The 21,038-nt window shown below is 35.7% G+C and overlaps 1 protein-coding gene across 2 annotated transcripts; it reads right to left on the bottom strand.

Annotated features, from left to right (window-relative positions):
• Window positions 1-13,665: 13,665 nt before the first annotated feature.
• LOC143605328 (oxysterol-binding protein-related protein 4C-like) lies at window positions 13,666-18,614 on the bottom strand. 2 transcript variants are annotated; one of them, XM_077081485.1, is made up of 6 exons: window positions 18,596-18,614; window positions 17,251-17,442; window positions 16,130-16,375; window positions 15,170-15,558; window positions 14,964-15,066; window positions 13,666-14,020 (listed from the first exon to the last, which is right to left on the bottom strand). In XM_077081485.1, exons 1-6 carry the CDS (start codon window positions 18,596-18,598, stop codon window positions 13,757-13,759), a joined length of 1,197 nt encoding a protein of 398 aa, XP_076937600.1. In that variant the 5' UTR covers window positions 18,599-18,614; the 3' UTR covers window positions 13,666-13,756. The 2 variants fall into 2 exon arrangements, with proteins under 2 accessions (XP_076937600.1, XP_076937599.1); XM_077081484.1 differs by lacking the exon at window positions 18,596-18,614 and having other exon boundaries at window positions 17,251-17,916.
• Between the last annotated feature and the right edge of the window lie 2,424 nt (window positions 18,615-21,038).

Genomic DNA, 21,038 nt, shown 5'->3' with positions numbered 1-21,038 from the left:
TGAGCCAATTTATGGCGGCACCACACACCAGTCACTGGGATGCTGCCCTTCGTGTCTTAAGATATCTTAAGACATCACCTGGTTTGGGTATATTATATTCTGATCAGGGTCATTGCCGTGTGGGTGCCTTCACAGAAGAAGGAGATGGTCGGATATCAGGTTTTTCAGACGCAGATTGGGCAGGTTGTCCGATATCTCGACGATCTACTACTGGATATTGTGTGTTTGTTGGAGGAAATCTTGTATCATGGAAAAGTAAGAAGCAACACACGGTATCCCAATCGAGTGCGGAATCAGAGTATAGAGCCATGGCAGATGTAACATCAGAGATGACATGGGTACGTCGTCTTCTCGTAGAGCTCGGGGTTATTTCTAATGACTTGATGCGGTTATACTGTGATAGTCAATCAGCCATTCACATAGCCAAGAATCAAGTATTTCATGAGAGGACAAAACATATTGAGGTCGACTGCCACCTTATCAGAGATCGAGTAGTAGGCACACAATCAGATCCTCCATCCATTCAACCAGTTCATGTGAAGACAAACTTTCAGCTAGCAGACATTCTAACTAAACCGCTCCGGAAAGCTCAGATAGATTTTATTTGTAACAAGTTGGGCATGATTAACATCTATGCTCCAACTTGAGGAGGAGTGTTAATAGTATTTTATGTATTATGTTAAAAGTCCATCATGTATCTAGCTAGAAAGCCCATGTGCCCAGTTTGGGTTATAATTAGGGTTTGTTACTTGTATATATAGGTGTACTGTCTAGTTGTTTATCATCAATAAAATTACACACCATTTCTTTACAATAACTAATAAGTGGAAATATATTCAGCCCAAACCTGCATTTGTAAATTCCTGGAAAGCTTAAACCATATAAACACTCTTATGTCTAACATAAGGAAGCAAAAATATGGAATATGAAAAGATTGTATGGGATGACAGATGAATCCGAACCGCAAACTCCAAATATTTGGGATGGATATTCGGAGGGTATGAGATTAGTTTTGAAAATTTTCGCGGGTATGAGATTAGTTTTGAAAAATTTTCACCGGGTATGCAATGGTTATGATATTAGTTGATACCTTACCAAGACCATTTTGTAAATATTTACTATTTATTTTTGTTTGTTCTTGGTAATGGAATGATTTTACTATTTTTTATTTTGACAAAATGGCAAAAGACGTCCTTTATGTTTAATAGTTTTTTCAGAGGACGTCCTGTAGCAAAATAAATGGCAAAAAACATCCTTTACATTAGAAACTCTGTCACATTATGTCCTTTGATCCTAACCCAGTTAACTTTTCTTGTTAAATATGGTCATGTGCAGAGCACACGAGGGTATTTTGGTCATTTTACTCTTGAAAATTAATCATCTTTAGGTCAGTGAATGGTTCAGAGTTAATATTATTTTAATTTGCAATAGTAAAATGACCAAAATACCCCATGTTCGATTGTGCGGGGCACATGACAATATTTAACGGGAAAAGTTAACTGGGTTAGGGTCAAAAGACATAAAGTGATAGAATTTTTAAATGTAAATGATGTTTTCTGTCATTTCTTTTGCTAAAGGACGTCCACTGAAAAAACGATTAAATATAAATGACGTCTTTTGTCATTTTATCTTTTATTTTTGTTTTTCCAATGCCCATTGTTAATTTATATAAATTAAAATAGCAAGGAAAGAATTTGAAAGTCCCAACAAGTTATTTTAATAAACTAACGGGTACATCTGATACCTAATGGGTAATTACTGGGCAAATACATGACGAATAATTAAATGACAAACACATGACGGGTATTAAACCCGTCCAATTTCCATCCATATGTTTGAAAAAAACAATCAGTTTCTCCTCATTTTTCAAAATTTCTTCAATCACTTGTTATTTTTTTATCAATTTTTCAGATCCTCGTTTGTCGAGGAATATATATTTGATGGAATCGGGAGAGGAATTGTGAACACACCGACATAATACAATACAATATGATACGATACATGTGATTGTAATTGTAATGTAATTGTGATGTAATGTAATTGTAATATAATCGTAATGTAATTGTAACTTTAATGTAATGGTAATAGAATCGTAATGCAATTGTAATGTAATGTTTGATCTACAAAGATATGCAATATTGTAATTGGGCATCTTTACCATTAATGTAGTATTAACTTTTATTAAATACACAACCAATGATATATGTATAGGTGTCCATGTTGAGGTGAATATCACATATATTGATAATCACGTAACATGTTAATTATTTTTATTTTAAAAAAAAACTATAGCACTACCATATTTAAACTAAAGAGAACAAAATACTCGTTTTTATGATATAATTATATAAGAAATATTGTTAAAGAAGTTTTGTGAGAAGAAACAAAAGAGATATTGGTTTTTATATGTAAAAATAGACTAATACAAGAAAAAACAAGTATTTTGTTAAATATATAGAATTTATCATTAACTATATTTATTTATATATAAATATTTTTTCCAATAAAAAGTATATTACATTACATTGATTACTCATGACCAATCATGTAACTTCGTTGCTCCATCCGGAAACCTAGCAGGATACCTTGTCAAATAAAATCCATCTTCTTTGACAATCCAATGACACATATGATCTTTAAGAAATTTCCTTTTATTTTTGCAATAATTTTCAGCTAGATGATAGTAATACACATCAAAAAAAGCCGTTCTTGAATTCCAATAGAAATGAGCATAGAAAAGAGTACTAAATGTGATCCGCAGGCAGAAGCTCCAATCGTAATTCTCACCCGGTGCAAGTGTATGGTTTCCAAGATCGTCATTCTTTGATTGCGGATGAACTGTGAAAGGATCTTGCATCTTGTTCAAGATAAAAACTCGACAAGAAGTCGTCACACAGAAGTCTTTTGGAACGACTGTTGTATTAACTAAAGATGCATTTGTTTTCATAACAAGAAAAAATAAGAATAACATGCTCTTCATGGTGTTTAGAATGAGAATAAAAATATTTATTAAGACACCTATATATAGAAGTAAGTATTATGTAAATTCTCTTTTCAATCGTTAACTAAATAAAAAGAAAATAAAATGGATGCATTAATCATTATACAATATCGTAAGAATATGATTAGACCATGTGACGGGATGTGGTAGTGCCACTTCAACAATATATTTTTTGTTTAAATATTTTATGTTATTTTTCTAGACTTACTAATTCATGTTTACGATTTAGTGTTGAATTATTAATATTGTTGATACCTATCGAATTCGTGTAAGTTCATTGCTGCAACACCCGGGTTTGTAAATATGTTAACTTGTTAAATCTGGCGCTAAGGGCAAACTAATTTATCTGGTTTAGTTTCAACACCGTAACTCGATACCGATCGAACTCGCGTCGGTTCGTCGTTGGTTCATGTAGCATTTGCCGGTTGTTTTTCATGAATTTTGATAATTTGACATTTTAGCATAACCCTCTGCACATAGGCTTGTAAACAAACCGAACAAATGTACATTGTTTACATAAACAAATATAAATGAACATTCACGAACATAAATGAACGTACGAAACATGTGTTTTTTCATGAGTGTGATGATTAAGATTAGCGATCTTTAAGGTTTCAAGTACGAAACTTGACTCAAGAGGGTTTTTCCATAGTGGTGGGTTTTCTCCTTGATGATGTCTCCGAGTGAGTCAAACCAACACGTCAAAACTAGTATGAATGGTTGAAATCTCATTTCTTGAAGTCTCACTCAAGTATTAATATCTTCAAACATTGTTAAAAATTAATAATTCATATAACAACAGTTACATTGTTGCTAATTAATTGCATGAATAATAACTAATACCGTTTTTCTTATTCATATAGTAATTAATTACCTTTTAATACCGCAATGAGAAACATGCTATCTTTTTTGGTGTACAAATAGAGTGCAATTGTTTTCGTATATGTTCACAATTCATTTACTTGCAAACATGAAAATTTTACTTTTCTTGCTATTTTGCCTTGTTATCACAAGTGATGCATCTTCTGTACCCGCTCTCGTACCCGATACATCTTCTGTACCCGCTCTCACACCCGATGCATCTCCAGTGTCCGGTTCGAACAAACTTTGTATATGGACTTCTTGGAATATTTATATCACCAACTTGATTCCTGATCTTATCACTGTTCACCCACAATCGGCTGACGACGATCTTGGATATCTTCGACTTGAATTTCAAAATCAAACAAGTTGGAGCTTCTGCTTGCATTTTTTTTAGAACTCGGTTCCACGCTCATTTCTATTGGAATTCAAAGAGAGCTTTTTTTGATGTTTATTACTATCATCTAGGTGAGTCGTATTGCTCAAATAAACACGAACTTACTAAAAAACAAGCGTGCAGTTGGTTTGTCAAAGAAGATGGATTTTATTTGACAAGGCATCCAGAAAATTTTCCATTAAGAGCGACCAAGATGCATGACTGGTCGTGAGCAATCCTGAGTAATGTAATATCATATTAATGAAATGTCGTATTGTGCAAGTTGAAAACGCTATATGTTATAAAATTTGCAACCGATGGGTTGGTGGTCAATTGTCAAAGGCTGAGCCTTTAAATATATTGGGTTGGGAGGATTTGTGAGATATTGGGTTTAAGTTTCATATACGATAAAGTTAAAATAAATTCACAGTTAAAAAAAGAAAAAATTACAAATTTTGTCCTTTTGAATTACATAAATTATGGAATGTGTTCTTTTTCAAAAATAGTTTCAATCTTTGTCCTTTATTTGCATGTTTGCCATGGTTTTCGTCCTTTAAGCTAAAACCCATTAACTATTCCCGTTAACTAGCCCCATATGCATAACACGTGATGGGCATAAAGGTATTTTCCCCAAGCCCCTTCTTTTTCCTCCCACTTCTCATCTTTAAACTTCTTTTTCATTATATAGAAACATAGATATTACATCAACATAGCAGGTAGGCGGGCAACAAGCTGCGCCGCCACTCCTTTCTGAATTGCAAACCTTAACCTGCTAAAGACATACCCCTGCCCCTTTGGAGTCGACACATTGCTATGCACAACCCGTTGGACCCTGGTTAGGAAACGGATAGCTTCCGGTGCCAAGGAGCCAAAGATATCAAAAGCCAGAGGGACAAAAACATGTTGGTTCTTTTCGCAGGCTTTAGCATGTTTCTCCACCTTCTTCGTTTCAGCCCTTTTCATTGCTTGCCCAGCTACAAACCCATTATCCCTCGAACCAGCTAAAGGAGATACCCCTGTGAGGTCAACATAAGCGTGTTTTTCTCCGACCCAGCCATAGACGAGCAAATCTGCCAGTCGTAGAGTGGATCTCCCTTCCGTAGTAAGGAAGTTTACGGGGGCTTCCTTTTTAGCTGATATCCCAGCTCGCCTTAAGATGTCCCAAAGAACGTCCCGCACCCAATCATGTCGATATTTGAACCCAGACATCTCCTTGCAATGAACCGCATGCTCTCCGAATTTATCCAGGCAAGTCTTACGGCATATCAGACATGTTTCGACTTCTGGGTACATTGGGACCATCAAACGGTACTTAAAAATGGCCCTATACTCGACCGCAGACATGCTTTGGCCCAATCCATCAATCGGGATAACGGTCAGAAAATCTTGGGCATGAGGACCTTGTAAGCATTCAATAACCGCCTTCTGTTAGGGGGACAATCCAAAAACTTCTCCCAGGCTCTGAGCGATTTTGTCAAAAAGGGCATTCGCCAAAGTTTTTTGAGGCTTTGGTGGGGCGGTGTCCTTATTAGAGAAACCGCCAATATCAAAGTCTTGGAGAGCGCCATTTAGGCGTTCCAGGGCCTGCACGTAGTCTGAGTCCAGGTCGACAACTCCGCTATTCCATAAGATGTGATTCTGTAGCTTCCAAGATGAGCCCTCGACGCTACAAAAGCATAAACCCCAACATCATGAGCCGAAAGAAGGCCTAAACCCCCCAAGCGCATCGGTAAAGATGCAAGTCGCCACTGAAGATCACCAAAGAACAGGCCTCCACATACAACTATGTCTTCGATGGCTTCTCGAAGCCCCTTATCAAAACAGGATACCGCATCATCCATCATATGGGGGTGGCATGTTCGTAACCCAAAAAGCAACTTAGCAACCCCCATGCAAGACCTAAGCAGGAGGAGTTCGCTCTGGGGATCCCTAAGGCAAGGTAAGAGTTTCATAAGGTCAACCGCACAAGATGCTCTCCGCCTCGCCAACTCCTTAATAAAGTAGGGATCTCGACTAACAGCCCCTCCAAGGAGCTTTATCCCTCTCTCTGGTCTACCAATCCCACTAGGGAAAAGCCCATCTTTACCTTTCACTCCGTTACACGTTGGCCAAAAAACCTCGGTTTTCTTAATATTAAGTTGAAGCCCCAATGATGGCCCTCCCGAGCTGATAATGTCTAGGGCTTTAGCGACTTCGTTGGCACCACCAATAATAGTCCCATCATCCAAGTACCAAGCATGAAATGGGAGGTTACATCCATTTTGTACCCGGAGAACAAGAGGGTGTAAGGCTAAGGCAAAGAGGAGGGGCCCAAGGGGGTCTCCCTGCTAAACCCCAGTAGTAGCCCCTATACAGTCGTCACCAACGTACAACCTAGCCGGCTGGGCATAAAGGAACTGGACCCATAGATAGATAGACGGGCAATGATGATGAACCTCCCGGAGAAGGGTTGTGCGGTCGACCATATTGAAGGTGTTGGAAAAGTCCACGGTAAGCATAGCTAAAGAACCGTCAGCGTGAAAGGAGTTAAGAAACCGGTTCGCGCTGTGAAGCACCGCCTCTGCCCCATTAGGGGTCCCAACCCCAAACTGAAAGTCCTCTAAATACTGAGTCATTTCCTTCCCAACCATCTTCATAGCCACTTTAGAAACCAACCTACGCCAGATGGCCCCCACAGCAATGGGCCGAATTCCATTATCCGGCTTTAATAAAGGGGATAAGGGGGCCGAAGCAATAAACTCAGCGAGCACCTTGGGGCACAGACCCCCTAGCCATAAGTTGACGACTTTAGTGATGGATGAGAGTAGACCCATGGAAGTCACTGATCCCTCACCACTAAGAGCGTCCAACAAGTGTTGCACCCGCATCCCGTCTCTCCCGCATGAGGTCCCTTTAGGAAATGATCGGATACATCTAAGCACACAGTCCCCATCCACCGAGAGAGTAGGCAGCGCGACAGGGCTAGAAGGCAAGGACGGAGGCGGCACCACTGGGTGTTTATCAATGAGGGCTTTCATGGTTGAATCTCCGAGAGGGGCAACCCCACTTGAGCATAATACCTTGACGGCAGCTGTGAAATGACCATCCCTGACTTTTCTGAGACATTGTTTAATATTGAGGCTTTTTTCAGAACCCTCATCCCCTCCCACCTTTTTTTTAGAAAAAGTGCTTCCCCCCACATTATCAAAGAGAGAAAGAACCAAGTCAGCAAAACCAGATCCATCTTTCCACACCGCAAGTGCTTGCTGAATGCTACTACATTGCAAAGACTTTCGATTCCCTGACCTGCGTTCCTGCCTAGTGGAAGGTTTCACCACTCTTAAAGTACAACGCGACAACTATAGTAATTTGACCCAATTCTCAATCGAGCCTGGTGAATCCACTACCTTGCGTAAAGCACACGCCAAAGTCTGAGCAAACGCCAAACGACAACTTGGGGGGGGGGATGCTCTTAACCGTTTGAATGGGAAGGGAGAAAGCCTGTTCCAAAAGGGATACATCCCCAACCACTCCTACAGATGGACCTGGGTCCCTATCCACAGACACATGATTAGGTTTATGGATCCCAACGATGAATTCTCCAACATCTCCAGAATCCATAGAAAAAGAATAGACACCATCAACATGCTTGCACCCCCTGCTAAGGGCATGCACCGTCATGAACCTCCCACATAACCATTTATCCCCCGACCGAAGGGCTTCGCCAACATCTATAAAAAGGTCCAAATCCTTGGAGATAGCATCTTTTAAAAGGTTCTTCCGAGTATCCATTTTGAAATGGGTACTTTGCAGGTGCTCAAGTAGGCAGAAAAACCCCGAGGACCCCGGTTTACAATCCTTACACTCGTGGAAATGCTTAAAGGGGCATGGTCTTAAACCGTTAGTGGAGCTAGGACCAAGCCCTCCTGTATTAACGTTTCGAATTCTTTTTATGGTAGCCATGCACACACGAGAACAGAAAACAAAAAATCACAAAAAACAACGGACCCCTAAAGACCCCGACTCGAGGTGAGTTAGAGCAAGAATCAAAGACCAAACCCCTCACACTCGAAGGAGGGGAGCAACCACGGGTTTCTCACCCCCCATCTAGCACCCCACAACAACCGCTAAGGCATAAGAGGAGGAAGGTATAACTCCAAAATAAAGCAAATTAGGTAGAACTCCAACTCAAAATACCCCCTTAAGCACCCAAATGCAAGTAAACAACCTTTAACTTATCCGAACCTAAGTCGTAATTTCGTCAAACACCTGGCGTGCAACACGTATTAACCACCAAAATAGATAATTTGAATAGAAACCAAAACTAGAAATCGAATAGAGAATTGAATGCTTGCTGCTGTTATTATTGACGATCAGGTCCTTTTGAATTCTCAACGAAATCGGTTCTGGAATCGGTGGTTAATAACCAAAACTTAAGTTGGGTATGTTAAAGTTGGGTATGTTAAGTTGGGTATGTTAAACACTAAAATAAATTAACACATTTATAATTCTCAAACCCTAATCCCCAAATTCTTCCCAATGAATCCCCTTTTGTGCTTCAACCAACCACCCAATCCACCAAACAGCTCCTTCAATGGCGATTTATCTCCTCCGGTGTACTCTATCGGTGCCAATTTCATCATACAACTCACCTCGATCAACTAACTCCTTCCACTCCAATCAATTTCCGTTCATAATCCGACAACTTACCTTTATGCCCATCACCGGTCCCACCAATCCAATGGTGATGCCGCTACTCACGGATCTGTATCAGTTCACCATGGCATATGCCTACCGAAAATCTGGAAAACGTAACGAACCCTAACCTGCATTTGCTGCTGCTGCTACTGTTGATGCTTCACCGGATCAAATCGCGCCACCGCCGACGACGGCGACGGCGGTGTTAGGTTATATTTACTTTTGTGGCTATTAGTAGTGAAAGGTGTTAGGTTTAATGACATGGTGGTGGCGTTGGTGCCGCATCGACGACAATGGTAGTGGCGGTGGCAGCATCGGCGGTAATGATGGTTAAATCGGTATGTGGCTGTGATGGTGGTCTCTAGCTAGACTCGATGTATTATTTATGCAAACAAATATTTGAATAAATGAATTTGGGGATTAGGGTTTGAGAATTATAAAATGTGTTAATTTATTTAAGTGTTTTAGATGAGTAGCAGGAGGAAAGAGAATGGGCAGGGAGAAAAGACCATTATGCCCATCACATTTTATGCACATGAGGCTAGTTAACGAGAATAGTTAACGGGTGTTAGCTTAAAGGACGAAAACCATGACAAATATGCAAATAAAGGACAAAGATTGAAAGGACACATTCCATAATTTATGTAATTCAAAAGGACAAAATTTGTAATTTTTCGTTAAAAAAACAACTTTGAAAACCGTGTCAATCCATATTTACATATGTCACTCCATAAGTTCAAATAAGTCACGCAATTAACCCCACAACCTTTTTAAAATGGTACCACTCAATTTCTATTAAGTTATATAAACAGCCACACAAGTTTTATTTTCTTACATATGACTCCCCACAAATTTCATTAAGTTATACAATTAACCTCACAAGATTTCAATTAGGTAACAACCGTCAAGTTCTATTAGTTACACAAATAACCAACCGAAGTCCCGCTACATCGCCACACATATTAAGGAGAGGGTATGAAGGCAATGCAAATTTTGTATATGATTTCTTAAAATATATGACAAGTAAGAGAAGATGATACGTATAGCTTTAAAAATAATAAGGTTACGTTGTTGATTATAATACTTGCTATGTTAATGGTGTAAATGCATCATATGAGGTAGGGTAACGCACAATAATCGCTTAGCGTAAATTACGTACGCGACTCTATTAAGCGTTGACTTCAATTTTACGTGGTGACAAATTCGTAATTAACTTATATCTAATTCATTGGCGCAATCTAATTCATCGATTAAAAATCAACTATTCATTCCCCATATTAATAAATCTAAATCTTCGATCTAATTTCATCATAATTGATGAATTAATCAATTGAAATATTAAATCTAAATCTTCTATTTAATTCATCATAGTTGATGAATTAATCAATTGAAATATTGAAACAAAACCAAAATCAAAATCGAACGACATCGAGCTCAACTATGAAGTACGAACCAATCATTTCGTCCCAACCGAACCCGTTTTCGACCCGGATCCATTTTGACCTAGACCCGTTCTAACCCGAACCAAAACAACTCGTTTTTTATTTCACCCGTTCTAACCCGAACCAAAACAACCCGTTTTTTATTTCACCATCCCGACCCTAACCCGTTCTGACTTGAGCACCTGACCTGTTTGCTAGTACTAATTCAGACCCATTTCAACATTTTTTTATTTTAGTTTGGTCAATTTTGACTCATTAAACATTTTCCTTAAACCCGCCAAAACAACCCAAGACATTATTGTGACCCATAATGACCCAAACTAAGTTGTATGAGTTACATTTGCCAGACCTAATTATAATTTATATAATAATAATAATAATAATAACCTGAAATGAAACTCTAAAGCAATTTGTTTCATTAGAAAAAAAAATGTTACATTGTTGCTTGTTAATGCAGTAATTAATTACCTTACAATACCGTTATGTTAATTGAGTCAATACATCATTATATACTATGACTGTTTTAATTTAAAATAGTTAAATATGCTATCTTTTTGGTGTACAAATAGAATACATTTGTCTTCATATATGTTCACAATTCATTTACTTAATTACCATGAAGATCTTACTTTTCTTGCTATTTTGCCATGTTATCACACAAGATGCATCTCCTGTACCCGCTCTCAAACCCGATGCATTTCCGGCATCATCTCCAATGTCAGATTCAAACATAAAGGTTTGTTTAATGTCTTATTGGAGAGTTTCTATCACCAACTTGATTCATGGTGATATCATTGTTCGCCCACAGTCATCCGATGACGATCTTGGATATCATCAACTTGAATTTGGCAATCAAACGGATTGGAGCTTCTGCTTGCATGCTTTTTTAAAAACTCGATTCTACGCTCATTTCTATTGGAATTCAAAGAGAGCTTTTTTTGACGTTTATTACTTTCATCTAGGTGAGACGTATTGCTCAAATGGAAAGGAAATTTTTGAAAAACAAAAGTGTAGTTGGATGGTCAAAGAAGACGGATTTTATATAACAAGACATCCTGAAATATTTCCAATAAAAGCGACCAAGTTACACGATTGGTTGTGAGTAATCGTGAGCAATTGTGAGTAACGTAATATCATATTAATGCAATGTCGTGTTGTACATTGATAAAACAAGTTAAAGAAGGTATATATGTTATACTATGTATATTAAATTTGCAATATTGAAAACTGTATCAATACATTTTTATATATGGTACTCTACAAGTTTAAATAAGTCCATCATTAACCACCACAATCTCATAAAATGGCACAATACCATTTTTTTTCTTTTTCTTCAGATAATTATTTACCTTATAATACCGTTATGTTAATGGAGTAATTACATCATACGAGGAATAATCACTTATCATACATAACGTACGCATGACCTTATTAAGCGTCAATTTCAATTTTCCTCGGTGGCAGATTCGTAAATAACCTAAATCTAATTCATTGGCGATTTAGTTCATCAATTACAAATCAACTATTTGTACCCCCTTGTTAATAAATCTACTTCCTCGATCTAATTCCATCATAGTTGATGAATTAACCAATTGAAATATTGAAACACAATCGAACGTCGTTGAGCTCAACTATGAATTACAAACCAACCAATTCGATTATTATTGTAATTTCAATTTACGCTTCAATTATGCGATTGAATTACACTCGATCGTGAATCAAATATTGTAAATTGTTGCTGAAATATTTACGCTCAATTGTAATAGAATCAAGCTATGTTTCATGAATTACGCTCAATCATAAAAAGTTCATTTTTACATAAATTGATTTTGTGCAATTTCAAATATTGAAGTACATATTTGTTTATATATTTTAGTCAAGTGTACTTGATTAGATTATAAAGGGCCTTTAATCTAGTGGTCTAGGGTGTTGCATAAATATTCATTTTATATTATGTAAAAAAAATAATGTTACATTGTTGCTTATTAATTGCATGAATAATTAATTACCTTAGAATATAATTAAATACCTTATAATACCGTTTCGTTAATTGAGTCATTACATCATATATACTATGATTGTTTTAATTCAAAATAGTTATGAGAAACATGCTATATTTTTTGGTGTACAAATATAATGCATTTGTCTTCATATATGTTCACAATTCATTTACTTAACCATGAAGATCTTACTTTTCTTGCTATTTTGCCGTATTATCACACAAGATGCATCTCCTGTACTCTCTCTCAAACCTGATACATCTCCGGCATCATCTCCAATGTCGGATTCAAAAATAAAGATTTGTTTATTGCCTTATTGGAGTGTTTACATACACAACTTGATTCATGGTGATATCACTGTTCACCCGCAATCAGCTGATGACGATTTTGGATACCATCACCTTGCATTTGGCAATCAGACAAACTGGAGCTTTTGCTTGCACCCCTTTTTAAGAACTCGGTTCTACGCTCATTTCTACTGGAATTCAAGGAGAGCTTTTTTGATGTTTATTACTATCGTTTAGGTGAGTCCTATTGTTCAAACGGAAAGGAATTTCGTTATATACAGCGTGTGATTGGTTTGTCAAGGAAGATGGATTTTATGTGACAAGACATCCTGATAAATTTCCAGAAGGAGCACATAAATTACATGACTGGTCATGAGTAATGTGATGCGTGTTTTATTTATAAAACCGCAAATTAAGAAAACTATGTATTTTTCATCATTCTTGACTATCTGAATCAAAGATTTTATAAATTCTAAGAAGTACGTTATGAACATTTTTTATTACTTTCTTTTTTTTCGAACGGTATTTAGATGGATACATGAATAATTCTTAACCTTTAATTCAAACATGTTGGTTGACTTTGTTGTTGACGTCAAACGACTATCTATCTATCTTTGAAGCATCCACAACACAAAACTTAAGAACACTCACAAACGCGCCACTTTATAATATTGGTAAAGTGAACATATAATTTAATCCGCTTATGCTTTAAATTAAACTAACAATTTTAAAAACAAATTAGTTAATGATTTCTAGGATTTTAATATAAAAAAAATTAATAGTTTAAATCAAAATTAACAAATGAATTAAATAAAGAAATTAATCAAAGGGTATATTTAATTATTTATTTCGAAGTTTTGAAAGTATTAGGAGTATTGTACCTCTGTTGTTAAAAAAACTGTTTTTTCGCTACATTTTATTGATGTTACCGTGCCAGGATTAGTTGGTTAACGATACCAATCTCGACACCAATGGAAGTTCAGGTTCTCGTGGGTGAATCCATGCAACATTCATGTTTCCTTGTTTATATTTCTTTTAGTAATGTAAACAATGTTGACAATACACACCAAAATAGATCCATTTTGCAACTAATTAGTAACAAAAGATTATAACTACATAGGGTAAACAATAGGACCAGTGGTTACTTTAATATTTTTGGGTGTGACATCCCAACCCCATTCACCAGTTTCCTTAGAACCAGATAATACAAAATGTTTTGGAACCCAACTTTCACCTTTTAACTTCCTGCTTCTTACTATCTCTCTCTCCTTTTCTTCTATGGCTATTTTTGCATCATTTGCTTTATCCCATGACTTGCTCAATATTGCTTCATTAACTTTTGCCCATATTACAGCTGATTCACTAGGCCACAATCCCTTGTTTTCATGCATAAAATTGTTTTAACTCATTAGTACAGGTAATAATAATAATGTCCCGTATTGATAGTGTAACCAGTAACAACAGTAACTTTCACTTTCGTTACAATCTCACTCTAACGAAAAAGTAACTCAGTTTGCCCCCAAGAAAATTGAAACATTCGGATTGGAATAAAAATCAGCCAGATTTTCATTAGGAACAGAATGTTCAGGGAACAGTTCGTGAACCGGGAAGTTCGTTTATGTCCGTTCGTTTAATGAATGAATGAAGATGATCAAGAAATTTTGTTCGATTAGTTAAACAAACGAACACGAACAGAGCCCCCGTTCGTTAAATTGTGTTTGTGAATGTTCGATAATGTGTTCATGAACATTCGTTTATGTTCGTTTGTATATGTTGTTCATGAAAGTATTTTGTACATTTATTTATATTATCTAAACATTTTATATTCTTTAATTTATTACTCCTAACATAAAATAGAAAATCATATTCTTACATTGTTTTTGCATTGTTTCCATTTTCTTTCTCATTATTCACGTTGATGAATACACCGATCTTAATCTCTAGGCTCCGCTGATTTTATGTGTGTCCGTTTGTGTTCGTGAAGTCGTGAACCGTTCGTGAACAAAATCATTTCCTTAATGAACGAACACGAACTTAAAATCTCATTCGGTAAGTGTTCGTGAACCGTTCATGAACACATTTTTCCTTAACAAACGAACATGAACAAGCCCTTGTTCATGTTCGTTCGGTTCGTTTATAGCCCTAGGAACAGACAAACTTACTTTCCATTATGGTGGGATTGCACTTGGCAACAGAAGTAAAAGTCAAAAGTGTCATTGGCCAAATTGTAAATATAGATTTCTATCGACCAATATCTAATTTGCATAACAATAACAATGATAACAATATAAGGTTTCCTGAATGTAAAAAACTCAGTACCTTCGGATTCTTGACAATAGGCGTTTTGAGCGATTTGATCACATCCTCGGCACTATAAATCACGGTCTGTTTTCCATTGTTGATATCCTCAATCGTCACAATACTGTGTAAGAATTATAAAAACTTAAACAAAACCGCGTGCCAACATATTCAAATTAAACTTATTTACCATGTTGTATTATGCAAGTATAAATAGTAACATATACCTATCCCAATGCCCATTGATCTTACAAATGGTTTTCATATCTGATGAAGACACGATCTCTCCTCTAACAGCCCTGTAGTTTCTTTTTTTGCCAAACAAAGAATTGCCTTTGTAACTCAACCGGGCTTCAAGTCCGGTTTCTTGACACTGAATTGTGACATCTCCCAACCACTCAACATCAGGCACCGGTAGAAACTTTATAACAAGATTTGGAGAATTCATGACATACGATTCGTTCTTGTTTAGTAGCCTCACCTCTCTTGTTCCAAGCACTCGGGTTTCAATCGAGGTACCTTGGAATTTTGGGACCGCGTATTGACACCATATGATTTCTATGTTGTCTATCTCATTTGTAGCATGGAGGGCACTCACAGGTGGATGATGTGAGACCTTCAAGATGTATAGTTGACCAACAATATTAACAACATAGTCATTGAAATAACTTTTTACAAAAAATTCATCTAATGGTACCATGAGACCGAGCGTTTTGCACCCACCACCCCCCGTCCGTTTTGGCTAGCATTTGGTGATTACGTGATAAAAGAGGCGTTTTGTGAGAGAGGGTGGGGGGATTCTACCACTACACTTGTTTTTGCAAAATGTTGACTGGACGCCACATAACGTAAAATGGCTGGGGGTGTCTAGTTTTGATTACGCATGGTCTGACAAGTGTTCAAACAGTAAACTTTAGCACCACGCCAGCGTATAACGTGTGAATCTTGCGACAAGGTATTTTGAAAAAAATATATAGAAAAGGAAGAAAAAAATCTTGCGCTTTATATGTAAATCTTGCGCACTAATTTGGTTAAAAAAATAAGTTCAAATGTTATTTTCTTATTTAGATTAGTAAAATGATATTTTTATATATAATTGTCCTTGTATAGTTTTTTGGGTCAACCCAGCCCGTTAGTCATACGAGCTATAAATGTATTGATAACTGTCAAGGAAATATATATAATACCTGTTCGAGTAGAACGTTTAGGTTGCCTCTCGAGGCATGGTGAGTCTCGCCAAGGATGGGATTATAAGGAGCTACACCAAACATTAGATTCCTGTAAGTTGATATGCTCCAACCAACAACTGATGCTAATCTTCCGAGTGGGGTCCCGCCATTGGCGCATTTGTTAAGAAGGTCATCATTGACACAATATACAGATTCTCCGTAGCATTGAAGCTGCGATTTCGGGTTGTTGAAAATGGCTGGCAACTGAAATGCATAATTTTAACTTTTAAGTGTTTATTCGTTATTTTACTAATTTCGTGAAAATAGCGTTCAAAGCGGCAGAATGTTAATCAGGCATCATGTGGTGGCGTTGATAACCGAAAGACAAGGGTACATGCACCAATCGGCTGGGGTATGATGGTTGAGTGTTATGTGCCTTATGTCCAAGGCTTGATGCAAAACCACTATCGAGCCGGGGGTCTCACTGGAAGCATCCTCTCTATTCCTATGGAGTAGAGGTAAGGTTGTCTACATCTTACCCTCCTCAGACCCTACCATAGCTTTGCTATTGGTGGGATACACTGAGTACGATGATGATGATGATGATGATGAAAATGGGTTGTAAGATGGATTTCGGGTTCAGAAATAGTGGTCCTGAACCAGAATTTAGGGTTTAGTCATATCTTTGTCAGACCATTTTGGTTTTCAGTGTAGGTCATGGCCTCACGTGTTCGGGTGTGTATGGGTTTGTTCGGGTTGGTTTTGTGCTCTAACCAGCTCAAAACCGAAACTTTGTTATTTAGGTTTTAGAAATTGTTATATCTCGATTTTTTGTTTTCCGGATTTTTGTATGGGTTGGTTTGGTTCTATTCGGTTTTTGGTTAAAATGTTTGGGCTCGAAAAAAAGTTGTTCTAAAACTTTAGCTAAAATTTTTGTTAGGCACCTAATAATAAAAAGAGTTTCAAACAACTTTGGGGCGGTTTGGTTATTCAACTAAATTCGGTTTGTTAGGAGTGAGGCATAACCGAAACCCTACCATTATTTTTTATTTATTAATTAACATGTTACATGATTAATAGTTCCTGTGTTTTCACTGTCGACACCTTTCTATAAAAAAAATAGAAAGAGGAAAACATACCGAGAACCGAGTAAGATCTGACCCCGGTCGAACATTTTTCAAGAGACTAAATATGCGTTGTAGCAAATTCGGTGCTCGGTAATCCCCATACTCGTAGTCTAATGATAACGGCGACGACAGAACCGCGGTGAGCTCTTCATGTTCATGTTCATTTTCATTTTCATTTTCATTTTCATTCACTACTTGATTCACCTGCAGTTTGGTATCCATTTTTGCCGAAATATAAATATTTAAACATATAAATTTTATTAAACAAAACCATACACTTCCAAACAAAAACGTTAAAACCAAAGTATTCAACACGAAAATATTAAAACCATATTTTTGGATTTTGATGCCAAAAAGCACCAAAAACCGGATGGTTTTCCGCTGTTTGTAAACATGCAGTTGTTTTAAACTTTTAACATTTCTGATATGGAGGTATATACAAAGTTTATTTTATGATTTAGACAGTGTTAAAACCGGTTGAACTGTTTAAGCTGAAGCAAGTCGGCTAGTATAATATGTGTGTGGTTTCGTTTAGATGGTTTTACAGTGATTAATATTTGAAACTTGGAATCGGTCGTGTAAACTGAAGTATTATGTTTAGTCTTTATGAATTTATTATTGAGAAAGACAATTAAAAAACGGTCTAGTTTGGTTTTTCGTTAGCTAAATCCATAGTTAGCGGTTCACTCCAGATTTCAGACGATAAAAATGTCAACCATGTTAACTTTATTTATATTAGCAAACTAATAAGATTTAAATTAATAATAGGGTTTAAGATAGGATTTAAGATAAAAACAAACCAATAAAAACCTATAAAGTTTAGTCTTGTTAGAATCTTAATATCTACAAAAAAAATGCAAAACCACATTTGATATTAATATTTTAAAAATTTTAAAACCATTAAGTCTTCTATTTTTATTTATTTAATGAAAGTGACTCCTAATTTGTATTCACTTCATGGATGGATTTGATATTTTGATACCAAACAAATTTAATATTATCAACAATTTACACACTCTTTTATTCTCATTTCTGAAAGAATATATCCAAGTCTCATAGCTAATTAGCTTGGTGTAGGTTTATTGTTAATAATTTCATGTTGTAATTTGATTTGTTCTCGACTTTTAGCTTCTTGCGCCTAAAAATTTTCGGTTTGTTTATAGTTAATACATAATGTTCAAAAATAAATAAATAAACATATCTTTTATACTCTTTATATAATACAGATATATAAATGGTAATACCAGCTGGCTCCCCTGGCACTTTATCGTAATCGTTTGCATGGTTATATATGTTATATATGTATGATTATGATATTTAAAAAAAATAAACAAAGATATTTATAGAGAAAGAGTACCATTTGGAAGAACCTGGTGTGATGGAGTTACTAATTGAAACTTCAGAGGCTTCTCTTCAGAGAGAAAGAGGATATATGTAATATGTGTGTGTGTTGTGTGTTTTTTTCACATAGATAAGAGAGTTAGCATAACATGATATTTGTAGTTTGGTAGGGTTCCAGAAGGGTATGGTTCTGGATATATACACACCCATGAGTTTGGTTTGATATATATATATATATATATATATATATATATATATATATATATATATATATATATTGTATATTTACAAGTCTCTTTTGTGAATTATAAGTTATCAGACAAAGTCTCCTGTGTGTCCATTTCAAGACATTTCAAACGTCTAAAATAAGTTTAGCTGTCATACCAAATTTTCATTTGTCATTTATTGATTTTTTTCTGATATTACGTCCACTTTCAACACCGTTTAGAAAAGGCTATATAAAATTTGGATATATGTATTTTGTAATTATCTACATATATTGCGTAATATTTATACATGCTAAACAATTATTAAGTGCATTGTGTAAATTTATGTGTATTTAGTTATATATGTATAGGTGTGTAATTATTTATAGTGTGTACGTAGTTATGTCTTGAACAAATTTATCTCGCCCACGAACAAGAATACGTATCACTAGGTGGGTTGTGGCATATACACTTGCCGTTTTGTATAATAACTCACCTATAAGCACAATGTATACACTATGAATAGTGGTTCTATGTGAGAGAGGCCCATATTCTGTGCATCCGTCTGTCTCCATTTCAAGATTCAGATGCACACAAAATAAACATCCAAATTAAGTTTAATAAGCGATAGATCGAACCAGGTTTAAACCAAAAAAATCAACAAAAGATGCTCTCATTTTTACTCTTTTGAACTTTGTTACTTTATACGATATTTTCACTTCTGTATATTAACCATCCAAAAAACTTGATCAACTGTCCATACAACTTTACACGCTTTGCATGATAATTTCTTTGTATCTAATGTGTCTATATAACTCTGAGTTAATTGTATTTTATTTTTAAACTCTCACTATTTTTTCTAAAATAAAAAATAATATATAATGCAAAATTTATAGACAAAACAATCGACTAGAAAACAATTTTGAAACCTTTTAATACCAAACCCACTTAACTGACATCAATTATCTCTGCTGTCAAGTATAGTAAAGTATCTTTCCATTATTAGTGGCCTCGCTTTTTTTTTTTTAACAGCTAACTAAGTAACGCCAGGTACCTCGTTGGCCCCCAATGGTTAAAGGTAGCCTGAACCGGCCACTAGTCCGGACAGACGGAGTCCCTAGCGGTCCACCTGTTAAGGGATTCACCGGATAAAACCTGACCCCCACGCCCGCCAAACGGCACGACAGCGAGGAGCCGGTAAAACCGGGTGAGATCAGGACTCGAACCCTGACAAGTCATGGTCATCTCTCATATCTCCCATATAAGTTGGTGGTAGTGAGATTTGATCCCCCTACCTCTCACTTGTAAGTGAGTGCTCTACCATTGAGCCACAACCAACTTATAGTGGCCTCGCTAATTATTATTATTATTATTATCAAGTCTAAAAATAAAAACAATAGAAAATATGGAATTATTATGACGTGTCTTATTTTTACTACGGTTTTAAAATCATTTTTAAAACAAATCTTCGCGAATGTTTTAGTATTCCACTAGAACTTAAATTATTCTAGACTAGAAGTAGGTTTCATAATGTCATAAAGGTTATATTTTTATAATGTGTAGCGTTGTGTTCATGGTAATTATTTTTTGTTATATATAACTTTTATTCTTTTAAATATATCATTAGTCTCACACTTGAAAATGAGTAGTGAATTTTGATTTCTGACATATATAAATTCTCTGATATGTGAAATAAGAACGAGAGAATGATTGTTCTAAAATTTCTCTTTGGTTGCTTAAAGTTTGAACACTTTTCTTAGGAGTTAATTACAAGGGTACCCAAATTGAACACTTTTCGTAATGTAACAAGGATATCTGCATGGAGCGGACATCGACGTTAAAAATTACTAGTAATATGTGTGATTTTGAAAACTAATATATGATGTGGTCTAATTTATATATTTTTATATTAATATTTTCTACACTTTTAAATATTTTTGGAGCCATATTTTTATTGAATATCATTATTAATTAGCTCATATTTTGACTTTAAGGGTTTGATGTTTAAACGAGCTAAAGTGGAATACTTTTACTAAAATTGAGACCGTTTGAGTAACAGTGCTTTTTATACACAGTCTCTTTTAGTTTTAAAAGGTTTAAATATAAAAAAAAAGAAAGAAAAATGTGATTACTAAATGTGAAGTAAAACGTTGAATTATATAAATTAAATCTATATAAATGTGTAACTAATGTTTGCCTCATATTATGTATTAAATTGACGAACTGATGTGATACCTGTTATTAAGTGGACCA

This window comes from Bidens hawaiensis, unplaced genomic scaffold, assembly GCF_021521415.1.
Source record: "Bidens hawaiensis isolate Kalapana, Puna unplaced genomic scaffold, B.hawaiensis_p1.1 tig00069028_1, whole genome shotgun sequence".
NCBI lineage: Eukaryota > Viridiplantae > Streptophyta > Magnoliopsida > Asterales > Asteraceae > Bidens > Bidens hawaiensis.
Note: the sequence above shows the minus strand (reverse complement) of the source record. Positions and strands in the feature narration are given on the sequence as shown.

Coding starts and splice junctions, on each gene's coding strand:
- LOC143605328 (XM_077081484.1), bottom strand. CDS start 17,460: ATGGATACCAAACTGCAGGTGAATCAAGTAGTGAATGAAAATGAAAAT. Junction 16,376..17,250: donor CAGATCTTACTCGGTTCTCG/GTATGTTTTCCT, acceptor TATGCATTTCAG/TTGCCAGCCATTTTCAACAA. Junction 15,067..15,169: donor ATCAATGGGCATTGGGATAG/GTATATGTTACT, acceptor ATTCTTACACAG/TATTGTGACGATTGAGGATA.